This window comes from Diabrotica undecimpunctata, chromosome 2 (assembly GCF_040954645.1).
Source record: "Diabrotica undecimpunctata isolate CICGRU chromosome 2, icDiaUnde3, whole genome shotgun sequence".
Taxonomy (NCBI): Eukaryota; Metazoa; Arthropoda; class Insecta; order Coleoptera; family Chrysomelidae; genus Diabrotica; species Diabrotica undecimpunctata.
Genome location: NC_092804.1, coordinates 7,269,941 through 7,288,536, shown reverse-complemented (window position 1 = coordinate 7,288,536; position 18,596 = coordinate 7,269,941). Strand labels below are relative to the sequence as shown.

Here is an 18,596-nt window from a genome sequence, read left to right as displayed (position 1 = left end):
AAATATCACTTTTGATGGTTCTGAGTTTCGAACTAGAGTTATTCCACTCCCAATTCCACGCACTTAACACCTTATTTTTGAAATAAACTTGTAGATAGCCTGCGATACTCCGACACTTTGTTTCTGATGCGTCACTGGTGATAGCGTTACGCGCACTAGTATCTGCTTCTTCATTCCCTTCTATGCCTATATGAGATGGTATCCATAGGAAGTGGACTCTTCTGAAATTTTCTTGAGCTTTCATTAATTCGGCCCTGATAATTTTCTCAATGGGGTGTTTAGGGTATACATTTTGCATAGCTTTGACTGCGCTGAGGGAGTCAGAAAGGACTAGATGTTTTAAATATTTACTTGCTTGATGGCTTTGAGCAAACCAAATAGTTCTGCAGTATAGGTGCTGGAATTTAGAGAAAGTTTAAATAAATTATTATTTGTTATCCTGTCTTTGCGAAAATAGTCATATTGGTTGGAGTTATATTTTTTTGGGGGATTCAGATTAGTTTCCTGTAGGCATATTACATCAGGAGATTGTTCACCAATTAGATGATGGAGCATAGCAAGGCGATGGAAAAAACCATCAATATTCTACTAAAGTAAAGACTTGAATTTAATGTTGGCTTAACTGAGATGTGTCACTTTCCGCTTCCGATGCCTCACTAATAAGATAATTATGGATTTTTTTCCTTATGGACGTGAATTTACGTTTTATGGATCTTTCCTTTAAATGGGGATAAACTTGACTGAGCATGTGGGACAAAGCTGGTAGGTCTGTGGTATATTCTTGAATTGTGGTTATATGATCTGTTGACGCCGTGATATTCATTAGGAGCATGTTAAGTTGATCAACGTTTAGAGGGAAAGGTAAAGGTTGATTTTCTATGAAGTTTTTAGCAGGGTCAAGTAAGAGAGACAATGAGCATTCAGAAGTGCTTGCTGAACTAATTTTAGCATTTTTAGATTTTGCTTGGACTTTAGGTGGTGGGTTTTGGCTGATTAATTATGTGACGGACCTTACTTGATGCATCTACTTTGTTCGGTATCTCCGGGATATTAGAAATAGACATTTGTTCATACTGAGAAGGGTTTGTGTCATTGGATGCTTGCAAGGATATATTTGTTACGCTGGATACCGATGCTTCATTGTTTTGGTTGGGGTTTAGTTGAGCTAGTGGTTCGGAGCACTGTGAAGCGATGTGTTCTGGCTTCTTGCATCTAAAGCAAACTAAACTGTCCTAAAAAATGAATATTCTATATGTCGTGTTGTCAAAAACAAGAGTAAATGACACTGGTAGTGTTAGATTGTGAGGACTGATATAGATTTGTCTTCAAAAACTAAGTATGTGATTGTACTCAGGCATAGAAGCACTTATTTTGAGGAAGGTAATGGGGAAGACAGGAACTATGCCGATTTTTTGTAACTCATTGATTAGCAAGTCGTACGGTATTGAAGGACATACGCCGGAGAGCAGAAGTCGTTCCGATGGTGTAACTAACCTTCTTGCTCTGACAATTTCACCTTGTATTTCTATTTGACCATGATTATTCATAAAATCGTCCACTATTTGTTTATTGGATAAATACATACATATGCGATTATTAGATAATCTAGAAGAGAAGATTATATTTTTCGGTTGAATTATATTTCCAAGTGGGAGAAGGTAGTTTTGAAGTTTGGTGTTTTCTAAGGCACTAAAGATAATTGCTTGGGACTTTAAAGGAAATTGCACTCTCGACTCTGCCGAAGAGTATGACTGTGATGTCTTTATTTGATTTTGATGGTCTTGTATTGTAGAACTGTTGTGTGATTCCATGTTTGAATTCATTTCGATAAATGTTTGTGAAAAGTAAGTCCGACCCAGTACACCTACTAAAACAGATATATCGGTCTTTACTAAAAGCGGTTATTTGCTGGTAAAACTGGATTTGTTTATTGACAACAATAACAAATAATTGCAATTTGCTGACTTTAATGCTAATTTAACTGGATATTATGTAAAGAGTTTGTACACTTACAGTTTATTTCAATATATCACTAAGATTCACAATTTATAACTTACATTAAACTTTGTTAATGTTAAAAATATTCGGAGCTCACATTGAATACAACATTATAGTTATCGATGCAGTGTCGGATCCTCTTCGAATCCTGTTAAAATTTTATCCTGAGAGTTTTTCAACATTTGCAAATTTTTTAATTCCAAAAATCCAGATAACACTTTGAAGTTATTATCATATTAGACCAGGCGGCATCTATTTTGGAATGAGTGTTAGATTGTATATGCTCATTAGACAAATATGCAAAAAAGCGAAAAATATGCGCATAAATATGCGCAATAATTTACCTAAAAATATGCATTGCTTTTAGAAAATATGCATTAACCTCTCAGTAGACGCAGTTTAATTTTGTGTATCAGTAATCGCACACTGTCTACGACACCGGTCATAAAAATAGTCCTCTGGATGCCTTTTGTTTAAATTTCAATAAAATTATCTATTTGTAGTTTTTTCTTCTTATTTCTTTTGGTGCCTATCCCTGTGGATGTTGGCAATCACGTTGGTCCATACAACTTTGTTGACAGCTGCTCTAAATAGATGTATGGTAGTCATTCCTGCCCACTGTCTGATGTTCTTCAACCACGATATCCTTCTGCGCCCTTGAGATCTTTTGCCTTATATCTTGCCTTGTAAAATTAGTTAAATTAGTTGATACTTCTACATACGTTGGATCACGGTGTTGTTTGTAACATGATGGATATAGGAAATTCTGAGCATGCGGCGGTAGCACCAGATTTCGAAGGCTGCTAATCGTTTGGATGTTGCCTCCGTCAAGGTTCAGGCTTCGACTCCATATAAAAGGGTACAAAATACATAGCATCTCAAGACTCGTGTTCTTATATCAATATTCAGGTGCATATTACATACAATCCTCTTGAAGCGATTGAAGACAGCTCTCGTCTTCTCTATACGACATCTTATTTCCTGTGAGTGGTCCCATTCCTTATTTAGGCTGCATTTAAGGTATGTAATTTTGTCGATTATTTTCAAGGGTTCACTATTAACTGTGAATTGGTGCTTTATTACGTCGTTTTTACTTACTACAAGAATTTTGGTCTTCTTACAGTTTAATTTCATGCCGTATCTGTCACAACCAAATTGTTTATGATTTCACCATTGATCTTTATACCTTCTATTAAACCATCAATAGTTTTCCTGAACAGCATTTCCAAGTAAGTATTGAACAACGTCGGTGATAAAATGCAGCTCTGACGTACTTCCGGTTTTATCGTGAATTCTTGTGAGGTTTCGTTGTTGTCACGTACAGTTGCCCTTTGCTGTAAGTATAAATTTTTAATTAGGCGTAAATCTTTGTCATCAATATCTTTCAGTATTTGCAATAATGTTTGATGTTGCACCTTATTAAATGCTTTTTCAAAGTCTATAAAGCATGCGTAGACATCGCAATTTACGTCTCGAGCTCTTTGTATCAATACTTGTATAAAAAACTGGGCCTCTTGCGTTCCCAGTCCGCTTCTAAACCCAAACTGAACACTGCTAATGTTTTCTTCAAGTTTTCTATATATGCGAGAGTGAATAACAGAAAGAAGGATTTTGAGTGCATGGCTCATTAAGCTTATAATTCTCTAATCAGATCATCTGGTGGCATTTGCCTTTTTGGAGAGAAGGATAAAGGTTTAAACTAGCCAATCTGTAGGAAATTCAGCAGTTTCATAGATTTTGTTCAGTAGACTCGTTAGGAGTTTGAGTTGGTTGTTTTCAAATAGTTTCAATATTTCAGCTTGTATGTTATCAGGTCCAAGTGCTTTCTTGGGTTTTAGTGTTTTTATTGCATATATTGCATATACTTCACTGAGCGTTATTTCTGGTCCTGAACATCCAGAAATACTGACTTCTGTCTCTTGCTCTTCCTTGAATAATTCTTCCATGTATTGCCTCCATCTAAGTATTCTCTCATTCTCGTAGAACAATGTGTTTTCAATAATCTATTTTATTTATTTAATAGCTACCTAAAACTTTCAAAATTTACACAGAAAATTTTTTTAATATGAAAAAACACTACAAAAAATGTCAGCACAGTCGATCATTCGATAATTTTCCCCTTTATTTTAGTGTCACTTAATCCCCATGCTATATTTTATATTTCTTTACTATTTCGTAATGTTACATTTCAGCATGCTTATAACTTTAGCTTACGAACGAATGGAACGAACTAAAATACAAAACTTTTTAAATTTATAAAAAGGTGGTTACCCAGCTAAAATTTCACTTACCCCAGGTATCTTAATAAATTAAGTTAAAAATGCTCTGTGGGTATTTTAGATATAAAACAAACGTGCTCCATGACAGGATAGCATTTCATTTTAATTGCCAAAACTTCATTATCAATTATTGTAATAATAATATATTGGTATCACCCAAACCATTTTACTAATCTTAAAACACTTTTATGAATCCAAAATCCTATGTCTACGTTTTTTTCGTAAATAGGAATCGTATAATGTTAACACAACTATTACACCCACTCGCGGAAAGTACATAAAAAAAATTACATATTTTTTACCCGACTGAACCAGCGGTAGGGTAATGTCCTTTTGTGTGCTTTTCGAGTGCATATATAAGCATATCCCTTCGGTACACGGGTGATACTTTGATACACGTAAGAACGGGTTGGGTCTGAGAAGCCCAAAAATTAAACTAATAATTTTTTGTTTAATTTTGTAACAGGTTTGCGTTGCATATATTAGAACTACTACTAAAGACAACTTACATACATTAAAAGAAAATGAACTTCTATTATAATACTAAAACTAAAAATATAAAAGAAATTACGTACTACAATATGGCCGATGTTTAAAAAACACCTTGTATATAACTTATTCAGTCATTTTATCAATGCATATGCGACAAACAGGTAAAGTATGTTCCAAGTAAATAAATTTTTTACAATAGTGACACATGTATCTAGTTTTACGATCTATACAAAAAGCACAACGCCCCCTCTTATTTTGCAGTTCCGCAGGTGCTTGTACTGACCACTGAGTTTAGCAGCAAGCTCTTATATCTCGTGCCAAATAATAAGATTAAGCTCTTTCTTGTATATTGTCCATTACTAACTAAAGACCTAGTTCTTTAAAAAAAAATCTTTTTCTTTTGCTTGTTTTTAGATCCAGTCTGTATCGCAAATGCATTTATTGCAGCAACATCAAGCAATCCATAAAAGATGACCATGGGCCAACGTTTTGTATTTCTTGCAACAGTATAGGAACCTCGAAGTTGATCAACCGTGTCCACACCACCTTTCGTAGAGTAAAAGAACGTTATTACTTCAGGTTTACTTTCACCCGTTGTCGGATCGATTTGGTCATCATGGTGTAGGGTTGACAAAAGAAAAACATGTTTTTTTGGTTTTGGTATATAGGAAAATATCGTCATATCTTTGGTAAATCCAAACATGGTTGATTTTGGCAGTCTATTGTTCAATAAAAATTCGGTTGGGATATGCCTTTTGTTTTTCTGTAGGGTGCCTACAATTGTTAGACTATGATTTATCAGTAAGTTTTGTCCTACTTCAATTGATGTAAACCAATTGTCCACTGTGACATTCTGGTTGGATTTGGAGATTGATTTGCAAAGCCGCTCAACCACATCGTAGGCTGCAGAACTGATAGAATATGGACCTGGTGGTTGTGTACCGGCATAGATTTCTAATTGATAAGTATAGAAAGTGCGAGAATCCACCAAAGAATATACCTTTAGACCGTATCGGTCCGGTTTGTTTGGAAGGTATATTCTAAAACTACAGCGACCTCTAAAGCCTAAAAGCGTCTCATCGATAGTGACATATTGGCCAATGGTATTATATTTTTGAAAATTTTCAACTACATCCTCGAATACGACTCTAACTGCTGCAAGTTTGTCTACTTGTTTCCGTTTGTCCCTTGTACGAATATCGTCTAGATTCTAGGCGTAAGCACTTCATAAAAAATCTAAATCGGCAGAGCCATCGTTGCCGGAAATATGTCAATGCTACCATTTTTCCCAAAACTTAAAAATTGAAGTTCTACCTTCACACGGTAAACTCCAGCTAAGTAAAGCAGGCTAATCAGAGCTTTTAGTTCACATATATTTGTTAGCCTCGCATCGGAACTGTCGTTATATCCCACGGACACACGCTTGCTATATACATTAGTACATTCAACAATATGTTTTATAATTTTGTCATTAAAAAACAGTTTCCAGCATTTCTTTGCACTTGTGCAACTTTTCGCTTCACGAATAACTCCAGGAAGTTTTGTGATGATATTTTTTCGTCTAACATTTCGTGATCCGCGTGTCTAGTTCTAACATTTCGTGATCCGCATGTCTTATTCCATTTCATTCCATTTTTGGTATTGTAATAAAGCTGTTGGTTTGACCCACCCACAGAAATAAAAAAATGTTTAGAAATAAGAAGATAAGCCGAAACACAAAAATGAAAATCTACAAAACGACCATAAGACCAATAGTAGTATATGCTGCAGAAACATTTACATTAACAGCAAGAGAAGAAGAGCAATTGACATTTTTAAGAGGAAGATTATCAGAAACAGACTGGGACTAAAGAAGGAAAACGAATCAAGAAATACAAGAATGGATGGGTCAAGAGAACATAGTTAGAGCAATAAAAGATCAAGGAATTAGATGGTATGGGCACATATGGATAAGAAAAGAGCAATCCGTTAAGAGTTAAAACGGAGTGGACACCGCCAGGTTAAAGAACCAGAGGCAGACCTAAACTGAGATGGAGACAACAAGTGGAAGAAGACTTAGGGAGTATGAAAATTAGAAATATAGAAAGGACAATCAAAGAAAGAGAAGAAATAATGAAGAAAAGTAGTGGAAACAGCGAAGTCACACCAGAAACTGTAAAACCAAACCCAGAATGGGATGATCCCCCACACAAGAAGGATCTTCAAGTGAAAACAGCTTCAGTTTCTTCGGGGCGTATAGCTTATATATATATATATATATATATATATATATATATATATATATATATATATATATATATATATATATATATATATATATATATATATATATATATATATATATATATATATATATATAATATATGTATATATGTATGTATGTTTTACGTATATATTTACATATGACGATTTTATCACGTCCAAGTTTATCAAACGACGTGCCGTTAGATTCGTGAAAATCATGCGAGTGACATAGGCTATAATATTATTTTCATGAGAAATCAATAAAGTCAATTTTATATGGCAAAAAAATTAGAAATTTATTGCTGTATTAAATTACGTTTTGAGTAACTGGAGGCGTCTGTGTCCAGTCGTACATACTCAGACGTACTAGAGAGAGAAAAACAGAACATGAGAACAAAAGACGAAGAGCAGATAAACTGTGCAGGCAGAAAAAGAGAAAGTATGAAAACCAACGGATACTAAACATAGAGAGAGAGTTTAAGGAAAACGAAACACGTAGCGCATACCAATTTATCAAACATCTAAGACAAGGATACAAACTGAGGACTAGCCTCTGCAAAAATAAGAAAGGTGAAATCATTAGCGATATGGACGAAATTAAGAGAACCTGGATGACATATTTTAAGGAATTACTAAAGAAAGGAACACAACTACCATTACAACAACAGTGGCAGCAGCAGGCACGACAGGAGGTACAACAACAAGAACTGGGGAAAGATGGAGAAGAAAATGAATTAACTAGACCCCCAACGCTAGAGGAGGTCCAAACGGCAATCCACATACAAAAAAGCCATAAAGCACCGGGAATAGATAAAATACCGGCAGAACTACTCAAGCAAGGAGGAAGGAATTTGACACAACAGATGTACCAGCTAATACGAGAGATATGGATAGAAGAAGAAATTCCCCAACAATGGAAGAAAAGTATAATCTGCCCTATTCATAAAAAAGGAGACAAACTGTTGTGTCAGAATTATAGAGGCATCTCTTTACTTTGTTCGGGATACAAAATACTCACAAACATCATTAATCGAAGACTACAACCTCTCACGGAAAAAATCATCGGGGAATATCAAGCAGGGTTTAGGCAAAATAGATCTACCATTGACCAACTATTTACAGTTAAACAAATACTAGCCAAAGCATGGGAATATGACATGGACGTTTACAATCTCTTTGTAGATTTTAAACAAGCCTATGATTCAATAGATAGAACAATTCTACCTAATATACTGAAAGAATTTGGCATACCATCAAAATTAATACGACTAGTGCAAATGACAATGACAGAAACAGAAGCACAGGTATGTATTCAGGGACAGATCACTGATGCGTTTACGATAACGCAAGGACTGAAACAAGGCGACGGACTAGCTCCAACGCTCTTTAATCTTGTTCTGGAATATGTAATTAGACGGTTGACGGTGAGCGGAAATAACATACTTACAAACAAGTCTACCCAATTAGCAGCATACGCAGATGACATAAACATAATGAGCAGAACAATGAATGCAGCGGAAGAAACCTACGTTGAGTTGAAACAGAGTGCAGAAGCAGTAGGGCTAGCAATAAATACAAATAAAACAAAACTACTCATACAAACCAGATCAAATAGACCGGTGCAACAACACTTTATTGACGATATAGAACATGTAAATAGATTCACATACCTAGGAATGGATCTGGTCGCAAGCAATGAAGAAGAACCGGAAATAAATAGAAGGCTTGTGCTGGCAAATAAAGCCTATTTCGCGATGGGCCACATATTCAAATCGCGAGACGTACACCGGAAAACAAAACTCCGGGTCTATAAAACAATAATCAGGCCCATAGTAAGTTATGGTTGCGAAACATGGGTGGTGACACAGAAATCTGCCAATGCATTAGATGTGTTTGAAAAAAAAATATTACGTAGGATCCTGGGCCCAATAAGTGAAAACAACAACTGGCGAATTAGGTACAATAGAGAAATATACGAGCAATATAGCGAACCAACTCTAGCACAACATACTAAACTGCAGAGATTACGATGGGCAGGGCACGTGGTCCGCATGCATGAGAATAGAATCCCCAGAAAATTATTAAATGCAAGAATGCAGGGAAAAAGACCTGTTGGAAGACCTAAAAAGAGATGGGAAGATGAAGTCGATGAGGATGCCAGGAACTGCCTGGGAACGCGTTCATGGAAAAGAACAGCGGTAAATAGAGATGGTTGGAGAAGCCTGTTGAAGGAGGCCAAGGCCCGATTTGGGCTGTAGCGCCATTGGATGGATGGATGGATGGATGGAGGCGTCTGTGTTGCTGTCCAAATTTATTCATCACCTTGTCAATAAATTTAGTATCCTCCTCAACTCTTTTCCTGTGAACATCGAGGATGCACATTAGAGACAAAATTCAATACATGCCTTGCACAGTGGAAAAATAGGGCTAAAGAATATTTCTCAATTTTCTGAACGCCACCTTTGTGACCTGCCGTTGCAGCACACCCATTGTATACTTGGCCAACATTTTTATTTAAATAAGGATCGCAATCTTGCAGAAAGTGAATAATAAATTCTGAATTGTATCAAGGAATTCTTCAAATGAATGGCTTTTTAGTAGCATCTTTTTCATAACGTAGATTTCGAATTTTCAACTAGTAGAACATTTCTCAGTCAGAAGGTAGAACTCATTATCGGCTGTGATTCGAACTTTTACCATCTAGGCTGAACAGCAAAGATAACAACGCTCGAGTTAAGTCTCTTTATGACTATATTGTTAGAAACGATTTGTATATACTAAATTATAGAGGCACCAAACCTGGTTCATAGCCAAACAATCATAGATATCACGCTAGCAACAGCGAAAATATCGCATACACTTCAGAACTTTAGGTATCGGAGGACATCTCTATGTCTAACCACCGCTCATTAACCTATACTATTAGTGTGAAGAAAAGCCTTACTTAATCACGCGATCCCAGCCGGACAGATGTAGAGCTCTTCAATCGACTCTTAGAAAATGCTCTGCGGAATGAAAAGTCTTTAACTCCAGGAATTCACTTCATTCTCATTCATTCACTACACTAATAAAGAATTGGAAGTATATATGGTATCTATCCATAATAGAATAAGTTATGCTTATAAAAAAATTCTGTTCGATAAGTATGATCCAGGAAAGTTGTAAAACCAACTCTTGGTGGTGAACTGAACTAAAACACCTTAAGAAAAAAGCAAATACAAGTTCATTATAGCAAAAAGCACCAAACTAAAAGAGGATTGGAATTCTTGGAATTAACCAAACTTGTAGAGTTTAAGAAAGTCTACAGACAAAAACAAAAACTTGTTTGGAGAGCCTAGTGTGAGAAAATCGAGGATTTCCCGCAAGCTTCTAGGCTTCAAAAAGCGCTCTCAAAGGACTCACATATATAGGCATATCGGCATATTGCCAGTTACCAAACTGGACGGAAGAAACAATCATACACTCACTAAACGTAGGATGTAAGATGGGCCATATCGTGCTTTATCCCTTTTAAGTCATCAGAGCCTGACGGCATATATCCAGCCCTACTACAGTGGAGAATGAATATCCTTCCTCCGCACCTTGTGGTCTCCTTGGCTCTGAGATATATTCCTAGGAAGTGAAGAGAAGTACGTATGATCTTCAACCAAAACCAGATAGGATGGACTACGCCCTACTTAAAGCTTTTCGACCAATTAAGCTAACATCATTACTCTTGAAAAGGATGGAAAGGCTATGCGAGAGGTACATAAGGGATGAAGTTCTGGTTCATAACCCACTTCACCCAAATAGTATGCATATACCTCGGGAAGATCTACGGATTCTGCACTGCATCAAGTAGTGGAAAGAATTTAAAGATCGCTGGATATTAAAGTATCCACCTTAGGTATATTTTTAGATGATAAGGGAGCGTTTGATAAAGCCACATTTCCAACCATCACCCAACAGCTCAATGTCCTCTGGCCGTGAGCGGATATATATTCAGTATGCTTTCTAATAGAACAATAAGCATAAATATAAAAAATCGAAGTAAAGAATGCCATAAAGACTTTAAAGAACAAAAAATCAGGGGACTAGGAGGAATTGTTAATGAACTAATTAAGTACGGAACGGACAAACTACACAGAATTATACACGAGCTACACACTACACAGAATTATACACGAGAATTATAACTACACAGAATTATAGCGTTACCTGTTCAGTAACGCTATAAACCTGAACGAAATTCCAGAAGAATGGTCCAAAGCATATATAACCTCGATACATAAAAAGGGAGATAAGAAGAAATGCGGGAACTACAGAGGCATCAGTGTGATAGCATGTATGGGCGGTTATATGGAAAAATACTGAAAGAAAAACTGAAAAAATCTATCTCAAATAAAATCGGAGAAGATCAGGCGGAGTTCACGGCAGGAAGATCTTGCATAGACCACATTTCACTCCAACAATTAATTGAAAAAAAAAATGTCAAAAAATAGACCAGTACACATGGCATTCATAGATTTAAAAAAGGCATATGACACGGTCCCCAAAAAATAACTATGGAACACGATTAAGGAAATCGGAATAACTCAGAGGTTAATAGAAGCCGTAAAAAACCTTTACAACAACAACAAGGTAAGAGTTAAAACCGGCAATAAATACTCCAACGAATTTAAGACCTCAAAAGGCTTATTGCAGGGATGCTCTACATCTCCGACACTGTCCAAGATATTCCTCGAACAAATATTAAAACCATGGAAAAGGAAATGTGAAGGGATGGGAATACCAATCCGGGACAACTTCTTGTACACATTAAGCCTTGCAGATGACCAAGTGGTAACGGCTCAAGATGAAGAAGATCTGTGCTATATGCTCCGAAAATTAGAAAAGAAATATACAAAAAATGGACTGGAAATAAATCTAGAAAAGACCGAATATTTAACAACAGAGCAAGAACCAGTGAGAAACTTGGAAATGGACGATAATAGGGAATAATAGGATTAACGGTAGGTACTGACAAATTTAAATATTTAGGAATCATACTCTCAAAAAATGGAACCACCGAGCAAGATATAACCAGCAGATTAGCACAGACAAGAACATGTATTAAACAAATGAACGGGGTTCTGTGAGATAGACAGATTACCAGAAATACAAAGAAGAGAATTTATATCACCTTGGTACGTAGTATAATGACCTATGGAGCAGAGAATTGTTTTATAAATAAACGAAACAGGTCCAAAACCACAGCAACTGAAATGGAGTTCATGAGAAGAAGCTGCAGAGTGACAAAAATGGATCGCATCAGAAATGAGGAGATAAAACGAAGAATGGCAGTAAAACAAGACATACTCAGCTACATCGAAGAAAAACGTTTAATTTGGTATGGACATGTGAGAAGAACAGATCATACAAGGTGGATAGCAAAGATTTTGGATTGGAGTCCAATAGGAAGGAGGAAAAGAGGTAGACCCCGAAGATAATGGAGGGATGAAGTGGACGAGGCCATGGAAAGACGAGACCTTAGAGATGGAGAATGGCAGAACAGAAAGGACTGGAGACGTTGGCTGAAAGAAGGAAGGCGGCGACAGCTGTAAAAATCCTTATATAGATAGATAGATAAAAAACGTTTCTGTTAAAGGCATGATTACGAGGGGGTATCCACAGGGAGGGTAACACCTCTGGTACATAGTTATAGATTCTCTGGTTGACCAACTCAGCAGCAACGGGTTCTAGACAATATTCTATGTAGACAATATAGACAATATTGAGAAAACACTATGTAAGGGATCACAAGTTGCTCTCCGACTAATAGAAACATAATGCAAGGAACACTCACTATCTATAAATCCTAAGAAGACAAAGATCTTCTTTATCAGAAAAAGAAGAATCACGTGCTTAATCCCCCAAAGATTCTAAACTACAGTCTAAACTTTTCTGACGAGGTAAAATACCTTGGTAGTACCCCGACAGGAAGTTAACATGGAACTCCCACTTAAATGGTAGAGCTAAAAGAGCATATGTTGCCTACGAGCAGTGTCGATGAACGGTCAGACACACCTGGGATATTTTGCCCAGGGTAATCGCCTGGATCTAAACTGCTGACATTAGGCCAATTACAACCTTGTAGAGCTATTGCTTGGGTACCAAAAGTGCCACAGCAACCAGCGATTAACAAACTAAACCCTATTCAGGGGATGGTTTGTCTAAATATAACAAGTGCCAGTAAAACAACACCAACAGCTGGTGCAATGGAGTTGCTCATTGGCATCACCCCTCTAGACATATATGTCAAAGAGGTGGCGCTAGTGAGAATGATGCTATTACGCTCTGTGGGTGCAAACCGTGTGTAGGAATGAGACATTTGAGAACCTGTTTCTGGCAAGGAGACCTGGATGCGCCATCTTTGCTACAGGCAAGCTGCGACTCAATTAAACAGAAGTTTGTTTTGACAAACCCTACAAAATCGAAACAAGACAGTCTAGACAGACAAGAGTTAAACGTGGAAAATGCGTATTACATATACACCGATGGCTTCAAAACTGAAGAAAGCTCAGCTTAGTTCAGACAGAACTGGCTGGTATCTCTATAGCAGAAAAAAAAATAACCCGAAATGGTATAGCCTGGAAAACTATAATAATCTGCACAGATAGCACACAAGTCCTACTAACCTGGAATAGACCACGTGTTATATCAGGGACTGGACTAGGAATAAAAATTTTAAGACGAAAAAGTCAGCACAGACATGAGCTAGGGAGAACAGACGCACAAGTTGCATGAAGCACGGGTAAAATAGAAGAACCAGAAATAAAAAATAATTAAAGGAAAATAAAGCTTATTTTTCACTCGACCATGTATTAAGCTTCAAAAACACAACGAAATATTAGAACAGAGATCGAGAATCAGGGTCTACAAAACTAATATCAGATCAACAGTATGTATGTACAACCATGACCTTTACCAACTCTTCAAAGAGGCACCAATCTCAGGAATTCGTACTTCAGAGACTTCGATGGGTCATGTTGTCATAGGTCATGGGTTATGTAGTGAGAATTGAGAATGGAGGCCGAAATATTACCGCAAAGAACCTTAGATAAAGTAAAGCACAGAGCGCAAGAAAAAGAGGAAGGCCACGGAAAAGGTGACAGGATGAACTAGCAGATTTACTCCATTCCTCTACACATTTTTCGCCTTTTAATTATATTTTAAATGATTTCATATTTCATAATCATTTTAAGCTGTACAGGCAGTGCATATCTAATCAGCTTTGAGTGTATTTTGAGTCTATGAAGATTTTTTTACTATTTTTTCGAATTAAATCAACAGAAAATTAATAGGTTTACTTCAATATAAAAAAAAACTGTGTAAAATTAAATTAAAAAAATTAACAGGTGATGTTAATAATAAATTATTAAACTTATATTAATAAATCAATTTGTAGACACCCTGTAGTATGATCACACGACATGTTTCACTTCATCATGTGAATTATTATCATAAAAAATGATTTAAAAGCTTTGACAATGTGCAGCTTGTCTTATTCGTCAGTTAGATCACTAAAACCGAAACGCGAATGACTTTTTTCTGCATCCAAGGCCCAATGCGTGTCCCGCCTTAACGGTTTGCTGCCACATGTGCGTTTGTTTATGCGTCTAATTTATTCTTTGTCCTCAACACACAAAACATTAATATTCATTTGATACTTAGCACAACACTCGATAAATGCCTTCAAGCTCTTCAAGAAGGTAACGTAGTGGGAAGTGTTAGATCATTCGGAAAACGCGGTTCCTCACAAACATCGCGTGAACTTTTTCACTCAGTTTGTGTTTTGCGTTAGATGACAAAAAAATCGGGTTTTGAAATTTAGTATCGGCCGATTTAGTAGAGTCAAAGACCTTTTAACGATAGCTATAAAAGTGTGAATTGGCCCAAGAAGATACCAAGATGAGATTGTTGTTGTTAGTGATATCGATATTACATTAGCGAACTTTTTATCTACAAGATTTATATTTAAATAGAACAAGAAGAAGGTAGCTATTTTTTATATGTAATATTTTAAAATTTTAATGATATTTTTATTTTGCTTAATGTCTGAAAGTACGACAGCCTCATTTAGTATAACAGAAATAAGCAAAACAGATACCCTGTTCGAGACCGTGACTGATCCAGATATCTGACAATTTTTTAGTTATTTTAGGCTTAAATAAAGAAAACCTATATGTTTTCCGTATAAAATTCAGCGTCTTTTTTAAATTATTAATAATTTAGTGTTAAAAATGTCATTTTTTTCGATTTTTTGCTTACCATTGAAAACCTTAATATTTAAAGTGAAATTACACAACTTTGTCTTTTATAACATCAAAAAACTGTAAAATGACGATTTTTAAAAGTCGTAAAATTAATTTGTTCCTTCTAAAACTGCAAAATACGGCAAAAACGTTAATTGTTTATAACTATTGTAAAAACAAACCTAGACATTTGTTATTCCTCCCAAAGTTGGATATTGTGGTCTTTAATAAACCCTCATTATTATTTGATAAGATTATTTTTATTTATAAACATTTAGAATAACTTTTATACTATTGCTCGTGGATAAAATCTTTTTTCATATTCGAAAATCTTACATTTTTACACGAATTTTAAAAGAAACAAAACTGTTTCACGATAATTTTGGGCAAAGTTAATTTTTTTTAATTCACAGCTAATTTCGTTATAATAATTAAGGAACTCAATTTTCGGTATTAAAAAAAAGGAATTCCTAGTTTTTATATAAAAAGTTGTACAAACATTGCACTATAACAGGGTCCTCTGTGAATTGTGAAAAATATGGTCCAAATTAAGACTAATAGTAACGACTGGAGGGGGAACCCACAACTCTACGCATTGAAAAAATGAAAACGCATTTTCAAACTACTACAATTGTTTATATCTTCGGATCAACTCAACGGATTTTAACCTTTCTTTTTTTAATTTGTATGTAATCTTTGCGTACATTACAAATATGTAATTTGTTTATAAATTAATTAACTAATAAACAGTGTAATTTGTTTAAACAATTTATAAAAAAAATTCCCAAAAAATAGATACTTTTTGCACTCCTATCATTTTTTTCCTTCTTTGTGATGACTGCGGAAACTGAAACTGTCATTGTTATCTATAGGAAAAGTTAAAATACACTTTCTGTAATTAATTACCTTTAATAAATACTTTAATATTAAAATCATGAATGTGTTGCTTGTGTGAGTCCATTTCAAATAGGTAAACGAAATAAAATAAGACTTACTCACAATCAATTTAATTTTACTACCAAACGACCGGTTTCGCTTTCTACACTTTGCAAAGCATCTTCAGGTAAACGGTACAAAGTAACATAAACGCTGAAATTATAAAAAGTCCATATTAGGGTGCTATCTTATAAAGATAAAGATCAAAAAAGTTATAGTAATTATGCCAATATTACATGTCTGTGTTTATTAATATGCATAAAATTGATTAAGCAGACAAAGTAAAAGCCCACAAATAGGTAAGAGATAATCTATTGAATTGTAATAAATTAGTAACAAACAAAATACTACTTACATGCCGGTACAAGAATTATTAGTTAATGATTCGTGATACATAGTTCAAACTATCCTGTGTTGCGGATGATGGGTGATCTTCGGTTAATATTGTAACTGTTTGGCAATTAGCAAGGAAGTTTCTTGAGGGGAGAGATGTTAACAAATGAAATAGGAATTAGGTATATGTGATTGTTTATTAAATAAAAGTGATGTTTTATATTATTAAAAGTTATTTATATTTATTCAAGAGATATATTTTAGAAATGTGTGTTAATTTATTGAAATGTTTACAATAAGAGGACAGTTGTATGACAATGAATGAAACTAGATGTACTATATTGTGGGTGTGCAATTTCTTTCACCTGTAATTATCAAATTTTTGATAAAGTGCATTTGATTTCTGTTTTGGCAGAAAATTGTGATGTTATATATATATATATATATATATATATATATATATATATATATATATATATATATATATATATATATATATATATATAACGAGTTTATTACAGCTACCGCCGTTTCTCGCACCCTAGCTTCCAACGCTTGCGATCGTTCCAGTCATCTACTTGTAGACCCCTATCTTCCATTGCACCTTTTACTTCTTGTCTCCACGATCTTCTTGGTCTTCCCTTTTTCCTGCGGTTGGTGGGGATCCACTGTAACATTCTCTTTGGCCATCGTTGATCATTCATCCTTTCTACATGGCCATACCATTTCAGCCTTTTGCATTCTATAGTTTCCAGGACGTCAATGTCTATGCCCATACGCACTTTGATTTCAGTATTCCTTACTCTATCTCTGCTAGTGAGTTGGCAACATCTTCTCCAATAATTCATTTCCATTGCTTTTATTTTGGATGCGTCATTTTTATTTATTACCCAAAGCTCTGAACCATATGTAGCAATGCTTTCTATGATACTTTTGTATATCCTAATTTTTGTGTTTCGGGTGATGTGGTTATTCCAAAGTATACTATTCAGTTGACGTATTGCTGAATTTCCTTGACCAATTCTAGTAGCTATTTCTTTTGTATTCCGACCATTGTTTGTAATGTTTACACCGAGATATTTATAGCTATCAGTATTTTGAATTTGTTTGCTTCCTAGTTCTAAGTGCTTTCCTTCACCTCCCACTACTACGTACTCTATTTTTGATGGATTAATTGATAAGCCTTACTTAGTATATTCTTCATCTATTTTTCGTAACATGTAGTGGATATCATCTTGATCTTCTGCAAGTATTACTTGTTCATCAGCAAAATGCAAGCTGTACAGTGTATGGTCTCCAATTTTAACACCCATAGGTTCCCCTTTTTTATTTCCAAATATCCAAAACCCCCTCCAAATAAATCTTAAAGAGTGTAGGTGCAATGCAGCAGCCTTGGCGAAGTCCTTTGGTCACTTTTATCTTTTTTGTCACTTTTTGTCCAATCTTTATTACACTCGTCATATCATCGTACAACTTCCTTACAGCATTAATGTAAATCGGTGGAATATTCTTGTCTTCTAGCACCTGCCATAGCTTGGCTAATGGGACACTGTCATACGTTTTTTGAAGATCAATAAATACCATGTGTGTCTCCATATTATGTTCCAAACGCTTTTCTATTGTTTGTTTTAGGCAGAACACATTGTCTATACAAGAACGACCAGTACGAAAGCCACTCTGATCTTTAGCGTCTTCCCAGCAATCTTCAATTCGGCTTTTAATTATCTTCCCGTAGACTCTACAGATTGAGTTAGTTCCACTAAGCCCTCGGTAGTTCTTACAATCTTTTCTGTCGCCTTTATTTTTGTATAGATTGCTGATATATGCAGTTTTCCATTCTGGGGGTAGCTCTTCTGCTCTCAAGAATAAATTAAAAGTATAAGCCAATAGCTGAAATAGTTTGTCGGGGCCATATTTAATCAGTTCAATGAGTACTCCTCCCGGTCCTGGAGCCTTTCCATTTTTCATAGCGTTGGCGTGTTTTTTAATTTCTTCTGGTGTTATTTCAGTCTCTTCGCGGTAGGAAGTATCATATTTTTGG

General features: G+C 35.4%; 1 protein-coding gene across 1 annotated transcript in view; it reads left to right on the top strand.

Annotated features, from left to right (window-relative positions):
- Nucleotides 1–18,596, top strand: part of LOC140433120 (uncharacterized) — a 247,345-nt gene that overhangs the window by 136,051 nt on the left and 92,698 nt on the right. Inside the window, exon 12 of the mRNA XM_072521173.1 lies at nucleotides 10,246–10,336. Within this exon, the coding sequence (XP_072377274.1) occupies nucleotides 10,246–10,336 (91 nt within the window). The remainder of the gene's footprint in view (nucleotides 1–10,245; nucleotides 10,337–18,596) is intronic.